This window comes from Panthera pardus, unplaced genomic scaffold (genome assembly GCF_024362965.1).
Source record: "Panthera pardus isolate Hobbes unplaced genomic scaffold, ASM2436296v1 HiC_scaffold_6, whole genome shotgun sequence".
NCBI classification, from domain to species: Eukaryota; Metazoa; Chordata; class Mammalia; order Carnivora; family Felidae; genus Panthera; species Panthera pardus.
This window is the reverse complement of record NW_026526991.1, coordinates 123,016,906-123,035,802: the sequence shown is the minus strand read 5'-3', so window position 1 is coordinate 123,035,802 and position 18,897 is coordinate 123,016,906. Positions and strand designations below refer to the sequence as shown.

At 35.3% G+C, this 18,897-nt stretch overlaps 1 protein-coding gene and 1 non-coding gene across 3 annotated transcripts in view; both read left to right on the top strand.

The window, feature by feature from the left end:
- Window positions 1-18,897, top strand: part of MALRD1 (MAM and LDL receptor class A domain containing 1) — a 770,287-nt gene that overhangs the window by 552,330 nt on the left and 199,060 nt on the right. For both annotated transcript variants that reach the window (XM_053896000.1, XM_019460623.2), the window contains exon 33: window positions 17,634-17,791. In XM_053896000.1, coding sequence (XP_053751975.1) covers window positions 17,634-17,791 — 158 coding nt within the window. The remainder of the gene's footprint in view (window positions 1-17,633; window positions 17,792-18,897) is intronic.
- On the top strand, window positions 12,709-12,811 carry LOC128775155 (U6 spliceosomal RNA). The gene has a single exon (XR_008419806.1). It is a non-coding gene; the product is annotated as a U6 spliceosomal RNA (small nuclear RNA).

Here is an 18,897-nt window from a genome sequence, read left to right as displayed (position 1 = left end):
AAAGAGACAGAGTGCAAGTGGGGGAGGGGCAAGAGAGAGGGAGACAGAATCCAAAGCAGGCTCAAGGCTTTGAGCTGTCAGCACAGAGCCCCATGCGGGGCTCAAACTCATGGACACTGAGATCATGACCTGAGCTGAAGTCAGACGTTTAACCAACTGAGCCACCCAGGAGCCCCTCTTTTTACTCTCTTAAATGTGGCTACTAAAAATTCAAAGACTCCATATATGGCTCACAGTATGTTTCTATTGGACAGCCCTGTTCTGTAGTACACACACATAGGGAAGACTTTCTTGTATACAAAGTGACTAAAACACTAGCCTCGACTAAGGAAATATTGGAAAGTACACGTCTCTGGATATCTTTGAAGATGGGCAATCTCTTGTTCATGAATTCACACTCTGCCAGCTAAGACCTGCAAAGATGATCTATTCAGCTTCCAAGCTCCTTTAAGAGGAAGCTGCTTATAAAGCAAAGTGGTGTAATTATAATAATTTAGTCCAATATATTATCTTCAGAATATTTCATTATGTATATTAACAGAGTACATCCATTAAACAGTGACACAGTCTTCTTATGATATCAGCAATTTCCACGTCCAAAAATAATGGTTTTGGCATTATTGCTCAAATATGATACTACCTTGTTCCATAATTTGCAGCTTCATTATTTCATCGTTTTATAAGTATCTGGGCATTATAGTTTCTCTAAAAGGAATTTACCAAATTCATATTTATTTATAGACTTTATTTCTCAGTAAAATAATGAACCTTTAAACTTATTCCTTTCTATCTTCTCAAAAACTTTTCTCTTTGTATTAACTCCTTTTTTTCTAAGTGTTCTCAAACTGCCTCTCTATTACCATATCATACTTTTTGCTTTCAAGCATCACAATTCTCTTACCTTGAAAAAAAAAACCAAAAAACTAATCTCTTAACTTCACTTTAAAGTACTATTGTTTTGTTTTTGGTTTTTTTCTCATATCTCAAATTGCCTTTCCCCACACATTTATTTATATTCTATACCAACTTACATCTTTGGTGGCCTAAAATCTGTTTTCTACAAAAATTATTTTCTCAGCAAATAATTATTGGCCACCCCCTCTTGATCACTGATCTTCACACTGTAGTGAGGTGTGTTTACCAAATAAGTCCCAGGTCTCATGGAGCTTATGTCCTAGCTTCTTTGAAGACTTCATGATTTTATAACCATACTGACCTGATTCTTCTCATGTTGCACTTTATATTACTGATAAAGCACACCTTCTTGAAGTTTCCACCTGCAGTGGACTGTGATGTGTATTTCCTAATGTTATGTATGTCTTTGATGCTTTCTCTTCTTCCTTCCAAAACCTAAATGTGAGTCTAACCCCTTATTCTGACTTTTACTTTTTATACCCCTTCCTATACTTTTTGCTGGCTCAGAGTTTTTATTCTTTCCATGCTCAAAATTTGCAAATTTCTGCCTGCCTCTAGTCTCTATTTCCATGTTCGGCTCTCACATTTTCAGTTGTCAGCTGGATAATTTCTGACGTCTCCAAGTCCCATATCCAAACTCAAACTTACCTTCCTTTAAGAAAGAATCGCCTCCTCCTGCTCCTAATATTTCTGTGATTGACATTGTTATTGTTTAACACAATTCTTCCTCATTTTCATGTTCATTCAGCTCTTTATTCTCAATTTACATGTTTTTACTTCTCTGCATTTTCACTTCTATCATCTTAAGTCACTCTTGGGCTATTGCAAATGTCAAAGAAACTCATCTCCAATGCAAATACTCTCCTAAACCAGGCCACTCTTCACACAGATGCAGAATTAATACTCTTGAATGGTGACTCCTGATCCTGCAAATGATCAGAAGCCCTTCATTGACTTTTAGGGCATCATTAAGGGCTTTCCAAGTTCTTCCCCAAGTTGAATTTCTGATTTGTATTCTCCCACAAACTCTGTGTTCTTGTTCCTCAGATATGTTCTGGGTGTTATAAATGTCAATTTTCGGTCATATCATTGTTTTAGCATGACTTGTAATTTGTGGTTGATAGTGGATGCAATGTGCCAGGTAAAAGGAACTAAGGTAAACAGGCCTACTTTGTGAATTTTTCTGTTGAAGGAAGTAAGGTCATGTTTACTATATTCTGTTTACACTATTACTGCAGGAGTCAGAAAGTATAACGTCCTCTGACATCCTGGTTCCTCTGGCATCTCCCTTGTGTTTTGGTTTCCCTAGCAACTTTTATTTCTTTTTATTTCCTTTTCTTTATTTTAGAGAGAGAGTGTGTGTGTGTGCATGCACAAGCAGTGGGGGGAGGCAGAGGGAGAGAGAATCTTCTTTTTTTAATTTTTTTATGTTTTTTTTTGGGGGGGGGGGAGGGGCAGAGAGATAGGGAGACAGAGAATCTGAAGCAGGTTCCAGGCTCTGAGCTGTCAGCACAGAGCCCAACCCAGGGATCTAACTCATGAACTGCAAGATCATGACCTGAGCCTAAGTTGGATGCTTAACTGACTGAGCCACCCAGTGACCCCAAGAGAGAGAGAGTCTTAAGCAGGCTCCATGCTCAGTGTGGAGCCCAACACAGGATCTTATAATCCTGGGATTTTGACCTAAGCCAAAATCAAGAGTCAGATAGATACTCAACCAACTGAGCCACCCAGGTGCCCCTCCCTAGCAACTTCTTCTTAAATAAGGCTAGAGAGGGGTGCCAGCGTGGCTCAGGAAGTTAAGCAGCCGGTGGACTCTTGATTTCAGCTCAGGTCATGACCTCAGAGTTTGTGGGTTCGAGCCCCGCATTGGGCTCTGTGCTGACAGTGCAGAGCCTGCTTGGAATTCTCTCTCTCCCGTCTCTCTTTCTGCTCCTACACCACTTGCTCTCTTTCTCAAAATAAATAAATAAACTTAATTAAAATAAAAAATAAGGCCTGAGAGATGGAGTTATTTCCATTGCAGCCCCCTGCTAATATATAGGATCCTATTGACGCGGTGGTAAAGACTAGAGGCCGTGAGTGGAAAGGTCATCGGAATGGAAGCCTTTCAGGATTCTGTGTTCTTTCAGTCTTCCAGTGAGCTTGTGCTCTCTCATTGGGACCTTCACACGTGTTTCCCAGTTCTCCCGCCCTCTTAGGTAAGATAGGAAGTCTAGACCTTTTTTTTATTTAAAAAAAATATTTTTTTAATGTTTATTTATTCTTGAGGGAGAGAGAAAATGGAGGAGGGGGGCAGAGAGAGGGAGACACAGAATCTGAAGCAGGCTCCAGGCTCTGAGCTGTCAGCCTGATGCGGGGCTTGATCTCATGAGCCATGAGATCATGACCTGAAGTCAGACACTTAACCAACTGAGCCACCCAGGTGCTCCACAGACCATTTTAAGAAAAATAGGCACATGTCAAAATGGCTACTTTTCCCCTCCCCACGGGAAGGAAACAAAGGGGATTTTTACAGTCTTCACTGTGGGAATCTGGTAGGGCTTCTGGAGATAACACTTTGGAGATGCCCTTTAGACTCATCCCCAGGGAGTTCTTATCTCTCAAGCTTTTCCACAATAAGCCTCCAGCAATTTCTTAATTACAGGTTAAGTTTCCCTCACCCAGGGCTGGCTGGCTCCATTAGTGGTTCCTGCTCCTGTGGTTTTGCTGCACTAAATTCTGATTCTCTGTATCTGCCTTTCTGTCTCCAGTGGTTTCCCTGTGATGTCTACTCTAATTCTCTGCTAGATCTAAGAAGAGTTTTTAATTTTTATTTTGTCTGGCTTTTTTGTTGTTGTGAAGATGAGACTGTGCTGCCTAAGCTTCTTACATGCTACAGTGGAAACCACTGTAGTGGAAACCAGAAGTATCCTCTTACTCATTTTTTTTTAAGAATGAACTTTTGCCACTCTAAACTGTTTTCTTTGCCTATTACAGTCTCCATTATATTCTTTAACATGTTAATAAAATGACATGTTTTCTATAAAGTCTACTCTGAGTCTCCCAATTTAAGCCATCTTTTACCAGTTGAACTACATGGCATTTACAACCTACATCAACATTTAGTATTATAGGCTCACAATAAACCCAGTGAGCTGTTTTATAATTATAATTATTATTATTATTATCATCCTACCTGATAGATGATGAATATGAGACATAGTGGGAATTCAGTGATTTTCCCAAAGTCACAAAGCTTGCAAGTATCAGAGTTTGGATTTGAACCCAGATAGTCTGACCCAGAATTTGTCTTCTGAATACTACCTGCTGCTAGCTTTTTTGTTGTTGTTAGATTCTTTCGGGTGTGTTTCATATTTTCCCAGCGATAACTTGTCCATATCCTTAACATCCAAATACAGGACTTGGTGCCTTCTCTGTAGTAGTTGTCCAATCAATAACTTGTGATGGGTTATCTTTCTTGTACTACTAGAATCATCTTTATATCCATTTTCTGAATTCCCCAGGAGAGTAGCAGTAATTTGCACCTTTGGCCTAAGCACTTTACATGTAGTGTGTCACATATAAACCCCATGAGGTCAAGTATCTACTTACTATAATAATCTCTTTTTGCTTCTCAGTCTGAGAGAATTTGCATAGGTTGCCTAAGGTCACATACCTAATAAGCGGTGTAGTCAGGATTTGAATGGAAACCTTCAGCTAAAGTGCCTGCAAGCTTAACCATTGGACAACACCGCCCACAGTTTCTGCTCATTACATATTCATTAAAATAACCGACAGTACTGTTTTCTGTTTCAATGAAAATAAATCTTCCTCTGTTCTCATATGCTTTTCATGCTCTTTCGGGTAAAATGGCTGTGAAATCGAAAAATGGCAAAACTCATACCATTTCTCAATTACCTAAAGGGATTATATTATGCTTTATTAATTCTGCCTTCCTACATGACTAGGAAACAAGTTTTCTTTTTAATCTCAATTTGGCAAATAAAATCAAGTTACATAAATGCTATTAAGCAAATGCACGTTTCTAAAGGCATCTTGACAAGACAATGATATATAAAGAGGTTCTTCAGGGTTCTTTCATTATGAACATTAAGAGATTCAGAATCCTTTGTCTCTACCTCGACTTATAGGAAGTGCCAACTAATTCGATTCATATAGCACCTTCATGTGATTGAGGTATTCTTGCTGCTGAGCAAATTAAAAGCTTTCACCATAGACGGATATATCCCATTTTGGCATGTCTCAACTATAAGCTTCATTTTTATATCAGATCAGTGATTACTTGAGAGGGGACAGTTTATAGAACCAAAATTTGGTGAATGGTATTAAAATGCTACATCCCTGTGAAAAGTATTTTTTTTAAATAGGTGATAATTACTCTCAACAGAGAGTGATGCCTGAAAAATAAACTGTTAGAAAAGGTAGAAATAAAGAAATGCCAAATCTATTCATTATACAGCTTTTCAAAAAGCAAATCGAAATGATATATTGAAAGACATTTTCATCAAATACCATGAAAAAATTTCATTTGACTCTAGAGTCACAGTATCTGTGGTTGCCATTTTGACAACTTTAAGGAAATTTTTGTTCTCTCTCTGAGCATGTTTACATTTCATAGCCTTTAAAACTTGCAGACGAAAAGAGATTGAGGGCATTTCAACAGATAATCATTGTATCCCCTCTGTTGTAGATTGAGGGACAGGCAGAAATTATAGAGGATTTGGAACCAAGCTAAGTAAGTCTAACTCTGAACAAGGGAGCATTTGCTGTTTTGAAAGAGAGGCATACTGCATCGCATTTTAAAAAACCATTAGGCAGCTTTATTTTATGAGCAAGAAAAAAAAAGACTAAAATTGCCTACAATTTAAAGCTGGAAGTGAATTCAGATCACTTGAAGTGGGAAATTGTCTTTTATGATGTGACCCTAGTACAAGTGAGTATGATTCTTCTGAGGGCACTGGAGCTGAAAAAAATATGGTATTAACTGTCTTTTTATAAAAGAAATGTCAAATTTATTACCTTATGACATAATAACCTGATGAAACATTTTCAAAAACTCAAGATTGTAGCTAATAACATCTAAAAGACAAATTGGAGTCTTTACTGCATGCCAACCCCAAAGTGAGAAAGAATGGCCATGAAGCACACTGATAGATTCTGAAGGTGGCTAATATATTTTGGCACTCTAACGTCAAATAACAATGGTATTCCGAACAAAGTGATGCTGAATTTACACTATTTCACACTAAGTGGCCCCAGTTTTTTAAAATGTGTGTAATTCTTTACAGCTTTTAAGGTAAAAATTGCATATTAATGAGAAATTTCCATCCAGTGCCTGATTTTAACTAATTAAGATCTGACATATAAAATCTGTACACTAGGAATCTTAAGAATTTGTAATCCTAAAACCTGTACAAGCAAAATTGAAATATTACACTGAAATGTAAAGAAAATGTCAGGAGGCTGAGTGTAGAGAGAGGTTAACATTCAGACATGGATAATAAATGCCCACATTCCAGAGTACTACATCTGGCAGTATTTAATTCCAGTTTTACAAACCTAAGTGAACACTTTCTGATACAATATGTCAGAATTAAGTAACTTTTAAAATGGCCAGCCGAAAGCTGTAAAACTGCCTCAAACCAGCAATCAAAAAATTCTGCTTCCATAGAAGTGTATTTCATGAATGTTGGGAAAAGTAAGCATTGGGGAAAATAAATGTAGTTAGTATAGGAAATGAAGGTGGTTGATCATTCCAGAGTCACATATAGATAAAGTCAAGTGGTTCAATGATTTACCATTAAATCCTAAATATGTTGTGGCAGTTGAGACTTTTAAGTTTTATTATCTGCTTTAACAAATTCGGAACTTTGTGTGGGAAGCTAGATTGACCTTCCCCAAGGATTTTGCTACATATATAAATAGGTGGCTCTCAATGGAGCAACTGAAAGTTTATAAATGTTTGAAAGTGGGTCTAGTCTGAGTGTGCTAGATAAAAAATGAGTCTATTTCTGAAAATATAATTCAATGTAAGCTTTTATAACTTTGTGATACAGTACATAGTTCCTGGATAATTCATATATTTCTATTAATAATTTCAAGAAGCTAAGCAACTTTTCACCTTTATGATGCTGAAGAAAAAATACGGCATTGCAACACATCCATTCCCCTTACAAAACCAAGCTTGGATATGCTAGAGTTCTAGAATTAAAAATCCACAATGACTATATTTGCAATGGTTGCTTCTAAATTGCCAGGCATAGTTTTGTATTCTTAAATTTTAAGATGGATAAAAGTTCACATTTGCATGCATTAATACATCAGCCAGGAACTAACTTTGGTAATTTTTGTGTTTGACTGCAGGATTTTATTAGACCAAATTGAATATGCAAATTAGACGAGGCTAGGTGGAGTAGACTTTGAAAACTCACCCAGAGTCCCCTAACTAATAATCGGAATTGCTGCCTTTGATGCTGAGTCTTACATAACACTGTTTGTCTTGTGCTGAAATAAATATACTGCAGTGAATGGATGGGTTATTATCATCCCCAGTGAATTTACTTTTTTTTTTTTACATTAAGTACGTATGTATGATACAGCCCTAAATGCAAACATTACATTGTTCTACATTCCTTTCAATGGCGTCATATCTTTACCAAGCTGGTTTTCAGTAGTTACTATGATAAAAGTAAGTACTTGGGAAAATAAGAGTGAGATAGGAAATAAAGGTGGTGATGTTCACTTTGATTTCAAGGATTGAGAGTTCAGGCCATGCCTAATAAGTACACTCTCCAGGGGCAAGTGATTGTAGTTATTTAGGAATGATTTTTTTTTTCAATCTGTGTGTATTAGTCTTTCAAATGCCTGCAGTGTTGTTAGAATATTAACAAGTATTAAGTCGTTTGGACTTACTTAATAAACAAAACCAAAATATTGCTTCCCACCTGGGGTGCCATGAAAAAATTACTGAGACCCTGAGGATGCTGGGACCAGAGTTACATGAGGAGCCCATAGGCAGTGACAGAGGATGGAGAATTCGGGTAGACTGCATTCGGGTTGCCATGCAAACGTAAAACCTACCTTTTAAAAATAAATATCACATGATTAAAATTATTCAAAAGAGACATCTGAGTTAGTGAAAGGTTAATGCATTTATGCAATTAAAGGAAGAAATTTACCAAAATACAAGGTTTTAAACCAGAATTCCTAATTTTTAAAACATATTAAATTTGTGCCCATGAACACAATCATTTCTTTTTCCATTGCTCTATTTGATTTTCAACATCAGGTTAGCAGTAAAGCATGGAAAGATATATATTTAAAGTCTGAGTTATACATGATTTGCTTTTGAGATAGAAGTATATTAGTTCTCATTATGTATGTCATACTAATTAAGAGCTGAGCTATGAAATGCAGTTTTATACAAACATACTTAAAGGTAATTTGCCTTATTTGGAATTAGGTCAGAGCTATTTCTTCATACCCAAAATAGGATGAGTAGATTCCATGATATGCTTTAACTATATAAGTAAAGTTATAATTGAGCTAGTTGGGCTATTCTGTATTATCCTTATTCAGGATAATGTTGTAAAATTTGTCTGATATTGTAGTCCAGATGCATTGGGAATCCTTAAGGGTGTAAAAGGCAATAAAATGAGGGAACATTTAGATGTTCTTATTTAATCAAAGATAGCATAGATTTAAAGAATGGATGTTCTTAATGAATAAGCCATAGTTTTTAGTAGATTTGACAGACAGAGTCTAGGTGTATCTAGGCTGTGCATGCCATGTGTATGTTTTCATTTTCCAAATAAGAAAACAAACATATGACATCTTTGGAAAGAAATAGGAAAGAATACCTTTCTGTGGCTGCACTAAAAATTGTGTACAATTTTCCTAATCCAATATTTGTTAGTACATGTGTTTCATAAAACAGTGAGGATAGAAAACAGTTCACTCATGCAAGCCAGGAAAATTTTCAACTTGTTTCCACCACTATTTTATATTGAGGAAAATCTTGCAGCAATAATTCACATGTCATGTTCCTTGGTTATTTTTCTTGATTTTTTTTATTTTTCCAGACTTTATGAAGCGTTCTAAGTGAAGAAAATATTTTCAGTAAGGAACTTTAAAAAAAAAAAAATAGATGCAAGTTTCTTCCAGTGTCCAGTCTGGCATTTAAGGAGTTTGGAAGTCATTATTCCCTTCTTCCTAATAAGAAAAAGTAATAAAAAAGCTGAATGAACTAAAATCAACAACTTTTTTTAGATTTATTAGAAAATTGAGGTCTCAAGGCAAACCACAATCCCCAGCTTGGAGATGAGAAGGTGGAAACAGAAAATCACAACTTACTGGAGGAGGCACCCATGAACAGAAACCTCTACAGGAGTCAGTATGGGGCAAGAAATCCTAAACAGTAACCAATGGATTGCTGCAGTCTCAATGTGGATAAGTTGGAGAGATAGTCCAGGGGGATTCAGTGTTAGGGAGCCCCCACACTTTTCTCAGTTTTGATTTCAGGAGTCTTATTAGTTTCTCACAGTGAGGATAAGAGGAAAGTCCTTTCTACTTTCAGAAAGTGGAGGGGAAGAATAGCCATTCTGAAAATTTCCCAGAGCATTCTGCACTTCATAACAAAGCCTGCCTTCAAGAGAAGCTATTTTACCAGCACCTAACTGACCTCAGGGAAGAAATACCCAATAATGTTTAAGAGATGGGAGAGATTACTGGGAAATTCTGTTGTTTCTTGTACTGTTCATGAAGTGGCATAGTGATATTTTAAAGAGAACTTGGGTTAATTGTAATGTATATTGCAAACCCACTCTCAACTACTAGAAAAAGTTTAAAAAGGTTATAAACAATTGGTATGAATAAGAGATGATAAAAAATGAAATCATATGCTCAATTAAATTCAGAGAAGACCAAAAAAGAGTGAACAACAACAACAACAGAACAATAGCAGTGATTCGCAAATAATAAACAAATAAGGTAAATGTTAATTCCAACTATCTCAATAATCAGCTTAAATGTTGCTGATCTATATTCACCAGTTAAAAGACTGAGACAGAGAAGATGAAGCCAAAACAAAACTAAAGAACCACATATCATCATCAGTAGGAAATCCACTTGCAGTATAAATACATAGGTAAATTAAAGGTGAAGAATGGGGGAAAAAATGAAAGAATGGAAAAAGGTGTAGTATGTCAACATTAATAAAGAGAAAGTAGCAGTGGCCACGTTAATTTCAGACAAAGAAGACTTCAGAGGAAGGAGAATTATCAGGGATAAAGGTGGGGATTACAAAATGATAAAAAGGTCATTACTCTAAGAAGACCAAACACCCTTCATGGTGTAAGCACGTGACATCAGACCTTCAAAATACACACAAAAAAAACCTAATAGCACTGCAAGGAGAAATAGATGACTCCACTATTATAGATGGAGACTTCAACACCCCTCTGTCAGTAAATGGGCTACCAAGCAGAAATCAGTAAGGACATAGTTAAACTGAACCGCACCATCAATCAACCGGATATTTTTGGCATCTATAGAATACTTCATCCAACAGTAGCAGAATATACATTCTACTCAAGTTCACATGAAACATTCACCAAGATAGACCACATTTGGGCCATAAAACACACTTAACAAACTTAAATCCTAAATGTGTGCTCTCAGACCACACTGGAATTAAGGTAGAAATCAATAACAGAAATATAACTGGAAAATTCCATGATACTTGAAGATTAAACAAGTAGCCTTCTAAATAACATGAGTCAAAGAAAAACATCTCAAGAGAAATTTTGAAATATTTTGAATTAAATAAAAAAGCAAATACAACTTATACAAATGTGTGGGATCCAGTGAAAGTGGTGTATAGAGGGAAATTTTTAGCATTGAATGCATATATTAGAAGAAAGATATAAAAATCAGTAATGTGTACTTAGGAAACTAGGAAAATAAGAGTAATTTAAATCCGAAATAAGCAGAAGAAAAGAAGTAATAAAAATTAAAGTAGAAATTAATAAAGCTGAAATCAGGAAATCACAAAATAATCCAGTTAAGAAATGAGCAGAAGATATGAATAGACATTTTTCCAAAGAAGACATCCAGATGGCTAGCAGACACATAAAAAATGCTCCACATCACTCATTATCAGGGAAATACAAATCAAAATTACAATGTGATACCACCTCATACCTGTCAGATTGACTAGAATTAACAGCACAGGAAACAACAGTTGTTCTTCAAGGATGTGGAGAAAGGAGAGCCCTCTTAAACTGTTAGTGGACATGCAAACTGGTGCTGCCACTCTGGAAAACAGTATGGAGGTTCCTCAGTTACAAATAGAACTACCCTATGATCCAGAAATTGTACTACTAGGTATTTATCCAAAGGAACAAAAATATTGATTCGAAGGGGCACATGCACCGTGATGTTTATAGCAGAATTATGAACAGTAGTCAAATACGGAAGGAGTTCAAATGTCCATCAACTGTTGAATGGATAAAGAAGTTGTGTGTGTATATACATATATTTATATATATAACAGTATTACTCAGCCATGAAAAGAATGAAATCTTGCCATTTGCAATGATGTGGATGGAGCTAGAGTGTATTATGCTAAGCAAAATAACTCAGAGAAAGACAAATATCATATGATTCACCCAAGTAGAATTTAAGAAATGAAAGAGATGAGCACAGGGGGAAAAAGAGAGAGAGGCAAACCATAGAATAGATTGCTAACTATAGAGGACAAACTGAGGGGTACAGGTGTGGAGGTGAGTGAGAGGATAGATTAAATGGGTGATGAGTATTAAGGAGGGCACTTGTGATGAGCACTTGGTGTTATATGTAAGTGATGAATCACTAAATCCTACTCCTGAAACTAATATTGCACTATATGTTAACTAACTAGAATTTAAATTAAATCGTGAACTATAAAATAAAATAAAATAAAATAAAATAAAATAACATAAAATCATAGAGAAAATCAAAGCCAAAAGCTAGTTATTTGAAAAGATTAATAAAATTGAAGAGCTTCTTGCCATACAAACTAAAAATAAATTTTAAAAAATTTGTAATTATCAGAAATAAAAGGTAAACCATCATTACCTACCCATGGGCACTAAAAGGATAATAGAAAAATATTATGTACAACTATATGCCCACAAATCTGATAATCTAAGTAGATGAATTCCTTCAAAGACACAATCTACCAAATTCACATGAGAAATAGATAATCTGATGCAACCCTGTATCTAATAAAGAATTGCATACATAATTAAAAATCTTCTAAATCAGAAAGCACTAGACTTAAATGGATTCACTGGTGAATTCTCCCAAACATTTAAAGAAGAAATTATACCACCTATATATATTCCGGAAAATACAAACAAAGGGAACATTTCTGTCCTTATTCTATAAGACCAGCATTTCAAATCAAAAACAAAGGCCTTACGAGAAAGGAGAACTAAAAATTAATATCTCTCATTAACACAGATGCAAAAATTCTCCACAAAATATTAGCAAATCGAATCTAATGAAAACAAATATGTGCAGCACAACCAAGTGGGAATTATTCCAAGTATGTCAGCCTGGTTTAATATTTGAAATGCAATTAGTTTAATCCATTACATCAACAGAGTAAAGCAGAAAAATGTAATGGTCATATCAATAAATGAAGAAAAAAGCATTTGACCAAATCCAACATTCATTTGTGATAAAATGCCTCAGTAAACTAAGAATTAAGGTGAACGCGCTTAACTTGATAAAGAATATCTTCAGTGCTTGCTTCTGCAGCAGAGTAAAATTTAAATGAAACAGAGAATATTAGCATGGTCCCTACATAAAGATGACACATGAATTCATGATATATATATTCCATATTTTTATGGTGACTATCATTGATAATACCATATTATATATTTGAAATTTGCTGCGAGAGTATATCTTAAGTATTCACACACACACACACACACACACACACACATAATAAATATGTTTGGTGATGGATGGATGTGTGAATTAACTCAGTTGTGGGAATCCTTTCACAGTGTGTACGTGTATCAAATCATCATGTACATTTTAAATATATTTCAATTGTGTAGTCCGCAAGGCAATACTGGCACAAAAACAGACACATAGATCAATGGAACAGAATAGAAAGTCCAGAAATGAACCTACAACTATATGGTCAACTCATTTTCAGCAAAAAGCAGAAAAGAATATCCAATGGAAAAGAGACACTCTCTTCAGCCATTGGTGTTGAGAATACTGGATGGCAACATGCAGAAGAATGAAACTGGACCACTTTCTTAACACCATATGCAAAAATAAATTCAAAATGGATGAAAGACCTAAAAGTGAGACAGAAAACAATCAAAATCCTAGAGGAGAACACAGGCAACAGCCTCTTTGACCTCAGCTGCAGCAACTTCTTACTAGACACGACACCGAAGGCAAGGGAAACAAAAGCAAAAAATGAACTATTGAGACTTCATCAAGATAAAAAGCTTCTGCACAGCAAAGGAAACAATCAACAAAACTAAAAGGCAGCCTATGGAATGGGAGAAGATATTTGCAAATGACATCTCTAATAAATGGTTAGTATCCAAAATCTACAAAGAACTTGTCAAACTCAACAACCAAAAAATAAACAACCCAGTTAAGAAATGTGCAGAAGATATGAACAGACATTTTTCCAAAGAAGACATCCAGATGGCTAAGAGGAACATGAAAACACGCTCAACATAATTCATCATCAGGGAAATACAAATCAAAACCACAATGAGATATCACCACACACCTGTCAGATTGGCTAAAATTAAGAACACAAGAAACAATGGGTTTTGGCCAGGATGTAGAGAAAGGGGAACCCTCTTGCACTGTTGGTGGGAATGAAAACTGGTGCAACCATTCTGGAGGTAGGGAGGTTCCTCAAAAAACTAAAATGGAACTATGCTATGATCCAGCAATTACACTATTAGGTATTTTCCCAGGGGATACAAAATACAGATTCAAAGGGGTACCTGCACCCGAGTGTTTACAGCAGCAGCAATATCAACAAAACCAAACTATGGAGAGAGCCCAGATGTCCATCAATTCATGAATGGATAAGGAAGATGTGGTATGTGTGTACACACACACACACAGAATGGGATATTACTCAGCCATCAAAAAGAATGAAATCTTGCCATTTTCAATGACATGGATGGAGCTAGAATATATTATGCTAAGCAAAGTAAGTCAATCAAAGAAAGACAAATACCATATGGTTTCACTCACCAAGAATATCTAAATAAATAGGAATGCATTCCATGTTCATGGATAGGAAGAATGGATATTTTGAAGATATCAATTCTTCCTGATTTGATGTATACATATAATGTAATTCCAATCAAAACTCTAGCACACAATTTTGTGGATATCAATAAACTTACTTCAAAGTTTACATGGAGAGACAAAAGACCCAAAATAACCAACACACTATTGGAGTTAAAAAACAAAGCTGGAGGAGTTATAATACCTTATTTCAAGACTTACCATAAGGCTATAGTAATCAAGACAGCGTGATATTAGCAAAATGATAGACAAATAGATAAAAGGTATGGAACAGAGAGCTCAGAAATAGACCTACACAAATAGGATCATTTGATATTTGACAAAGGAACAAAGGTAATTCAATAGAGAAAGTATTGTCTTTTCAACAAATGGTGTTGAAACAACCGAACATCCATATGCCAAAAAAAAAAAAAAAATCTTGACACAGAACTTAAAATTTTCATGAAAATTAACCAAGGTGGATTATAAACCTAAAAGTAAAATGTAAAACTATAAAACTCCTAAAAGACAAAATTGGAGAACATTTAGGTGTCTTTGGGTTTGGTGATGATTTTTCAGATGCATTACCACAGTTGTGAATGAAAAAGAGTTTGTGAGTTGGACTTCATTAAAAGTAAAATTTCTAGGGGCACCTGGGTGACTCAGTCAGTTGAACATCCAACTCTTGATTTTGGCTTAGGTCATGATCCCAGAGTCGTGGGATCAAGCCTTATGTCAGGCTCTGCAAGGAGCATGGAGCCTCCTTAGGATTCTTTCTCTCACTCCCTCCACCCCTTTCCCCTGCTCACATGCACTCTTTCTCTCTCTCTCAAAATTAGAAAAAAAAAAAAAAATGAAAACTTCTGGTCTGTATAAGACACTGTTAAGAAAAATAAAAGATAAGACAGCAACTGGGAGAAAATTTGCAAACACATATGTGAGAAAGCACTGTGCCCAAAATATAAAAAGAATGCTTAAACATAACAATAAAAAAACAACCCCAATAAAGCATAGACTAAAGATCTGAGCACATACCTTATTGAAGAACATATACAAGTGGCAGAGAAGTATAAGAACAAAAATGGTGACAAGATGTTATCAGGAAAATGCAAGTTGAAATGAAAATGAGATACCAGTGCATACCTATTACAGTAGCTGCAATCCAGAACACGGACAACACCAAATGATGATGAGGATAAAGGGGAATGAGGACTCTCCTTCATTGTTCATGGGAGTGCAGAATGGTACAGCCAACTTTGGAAGACAAGTTGGCAGTGCTTTACAGAACTAAACATACTCTTACTATCAGATCCAATACTTGTGCTCCTTATTATATACACAGACGAATTGAAAACTTATGTTTACACAGAAATGTGCACACCGTGGCTCTCAGAGCTTTATTCATCATTGCTAAAGCTTAGAAGAAACCAAGATGTTCTTCGTAGGTGAATGAATAAACAAACAGAGGTATATCTATACAAAGGAGTATTATTCAGTCTGTGATAAAAAGAAATGAGCTAGCAAGCCACAAGAAGATATGGAAAAACTTTAGATGCATATTGCTAAGTGAAAGAAGCTAACTGTAAAGGCTACATACTGTATAATTCCAACTATATGGCAGAATAAAAAGATGAAACAATGGATATACTTGAAAGATCAGTTGCCAGGTGTTTGGTGGGGAGAGAGGGAGGAAAAGATGAAGAGGTGGAACACAGGGGATTTTAGAACAGAGAAACTATCCTGTACAATACTGTAATGGTGGATGCATGTCATTATAAATTTGTCAAAGTCCGTGGAATACACAAGGGAAAGAATGGACCCTAATGTAAACTATGGACTTTACTTAATAATTATGCATCAATGTTGGCTCATTCATTAACTGTAACAAATGTACTGCACTAATGCAAGGTGTTAATAATAGGTGAATTACATGTGGTAGGGGGGAGGAGGAGGAGGAGGGAGTATAGAGAACTCTGTGATTCCTTTCAACTTCCTTTAAGCTTAAAACTGCTCAAAAACATAAAGCCCATTATTATTACTTTTTTTTAATGGGCACAAGATCAAGCAATCCCTTAAGACTTTCATCTCTATTTAGGCCGTATGAGGACTACATCCAGCCTGTCTCATTTGCCACATATTTGTATTTACCAACAATCCATATGGTGAAATAATGTTCTCTATGAACATGAACAGGCAGAAACTCATGGCATCAGTTCGTGCGAATGTGGTCACCTAACTCTCCTTTGCAATTCACTCTGGCTACTTCTATTTTTAACTCTATTCAAGGGTGTAATGCATGAGTGTTCCTTCCATTGAAGAATTCAGTGTTGGGGCAGATAAAGGTAACTAACATACTGATTCCTCAGAGGGTACTAAATTTACCTGACAACCAGCTCTTAAATAGGAAAGCTTCATAACAGAAGCCTCTTGTACTATTAACTCACAATTCATGGTTTGAAACCACGTATCTCAGTAACAATACTAAAATGTCACAGGAAAAAAGGAATACCTTTAATTGGAAAATATTTTAATAGCTTTGATTTAAAGCTACAAATATTTAACCTAAGAAAAAGTTTATATATATATATATATATATATATATATATATATATATTTATATTTATATTTATATATATTTTTATATTTATATTTATTTATATATAGGTTATATAGGTTATATAAAGGTGTATGTGTATATATATATATATATATTTATACTTATATATATATTTTTTTCATTCTTTCATAGTAAAAGCCATGAAGGGAATAGCAGCTATGATGAATTATGACAATGATGTCTGTAGAAAAAAAGATCCATTGGTGTTTAAATGAAGAGATCTTTCACATACTGATGCAGTTGAGGAGAAAAGAAGTTATCACTAAGAAAAAAATAGTATGGTCACTTTTAGAATTATATATATATATATGTTTTTTTACTGGTACTCCATTACATTCACTACTATTCTGATCAGTGTGGGAATCAGAGCAACTGAAAATGAGATACAGTACCAATCAGCCTCTAATACCCTGTGTCCCTGCTCTACTCACAGCATACAAAATATTTTACTTACTTGAAACTGACAGGTTTGAGCAAATTAGAAGAAAAGGAATAGACCTTCAGAGTCAACAGAAATATCTGATCACTTAATTCAAGAGTCACCTATTGAGGTGAATTTTGTGAATCATATAATCATAGTGACTTTCTTTTTCTTCTTTTTTGGTCCAAAAGAATTGAACCCTATTGATATATGACTCCACAGAAAGAAAATGAGTTGTGTTTAATTGTGTGTGTGTGTGTGGGGGGGTGAAATTTGCACATGGTTTAAATATATTCTTCCTCATGCTATAACACATATCATTGTACTGATAGTGTTGCATTCATCTGTTTCAAGGTAGTGGCCAGCACTTCCTGTATGTCAACTCATCTGGCCCCAAAGAAGGCTACACGGCAAGAATCACTACTTCCCAGTACTTTCCAGCAAGCCTCGGAGTGTGTACTGTTCGGTTCTGGTTCTACATGGTTGATCCCAGGAATATGGGGATATTAAAGGTACAGAAGGAAGGGAGAGATTTCTGTTTCACTGAAATATTCATAGAATGTGTTTAAACATTTTTTCTTGTTAAATCACACAACACCAATGCTGATTCCATTAATCTCTCGTTTCTTTCTGGGACAGTGGGACTCTGGCAAGCAGTCCTGTCATTCATCTTAATCTCATTCAAGATTTATCTCATTCATGGCTGCCACCTGAACTCAATTATGGTGCATGCTATTTAAAAGATCATCTAGAGATAAAAGAGTATGGGCATATTGTGCATGAGTCCTCTACTAACAATTTAGATAGGGAAAATGAAGAACTGTGATGGGAGGGATAATGATAAAAAGAATTTTCTTCCCCAAACAAGGTAAAGGCAAAGACATTTAAGATCTTCAGCATATGTCAGCTTACCCTAAAAACAGTAGGCTTGCTCCCTTTTTGATTAATTTAAGACAAGAATCTGCCTCAAACACAAATGTCTTTGAAGAAGCAGGTTGCTACATTTTTAGTTCATCATATGAAATATCAGCAAGCTTTTCAATCAGCCAGAAGCAATTTTGAAATCTTGATTTCTAATTGAAAGATTATACATCAGAACACAGAACCTGGTGTTATTGCTTTGTAATTATACAACCACCTGTTGTCTGAATAAATATAATTGGAATCATTGACTTTATCTCAAACATTGTCCCTTGTAAACAATAGCAGTTGGTAAGTGATTCCTATCTTTCAGGCTGGGTGTTTAAACTTTGTGTGCACTCTCCCTTTTGATTCTTCCATTCACCTCATGAAGTAGAGTATTTTCCCCAATTTTACAATACAAAAACTAGCCGTTGATAGAAAAGAGAGCTTTTCAAGTAAAAATATAGAGAATTTGTACTGATTCTACATGGATGTCTATTTTCCTAAAGAGAAACTAGTAAAAAACAACAGAGAGAGATTCATTATTAACAGTTTCAGAAGGTGAGTAAATGAAGATCTTGTGAGGATTTGGGATTTTTTTTTCATTGTTTTTATATACAATATATGAAAACTCAGTAGATTAGTCTATTGTTTATGTTAAAACGCTCTTTATTCAAAAAGACCATCCTTATTTCTTTTTTTTTTTTTTTTAATG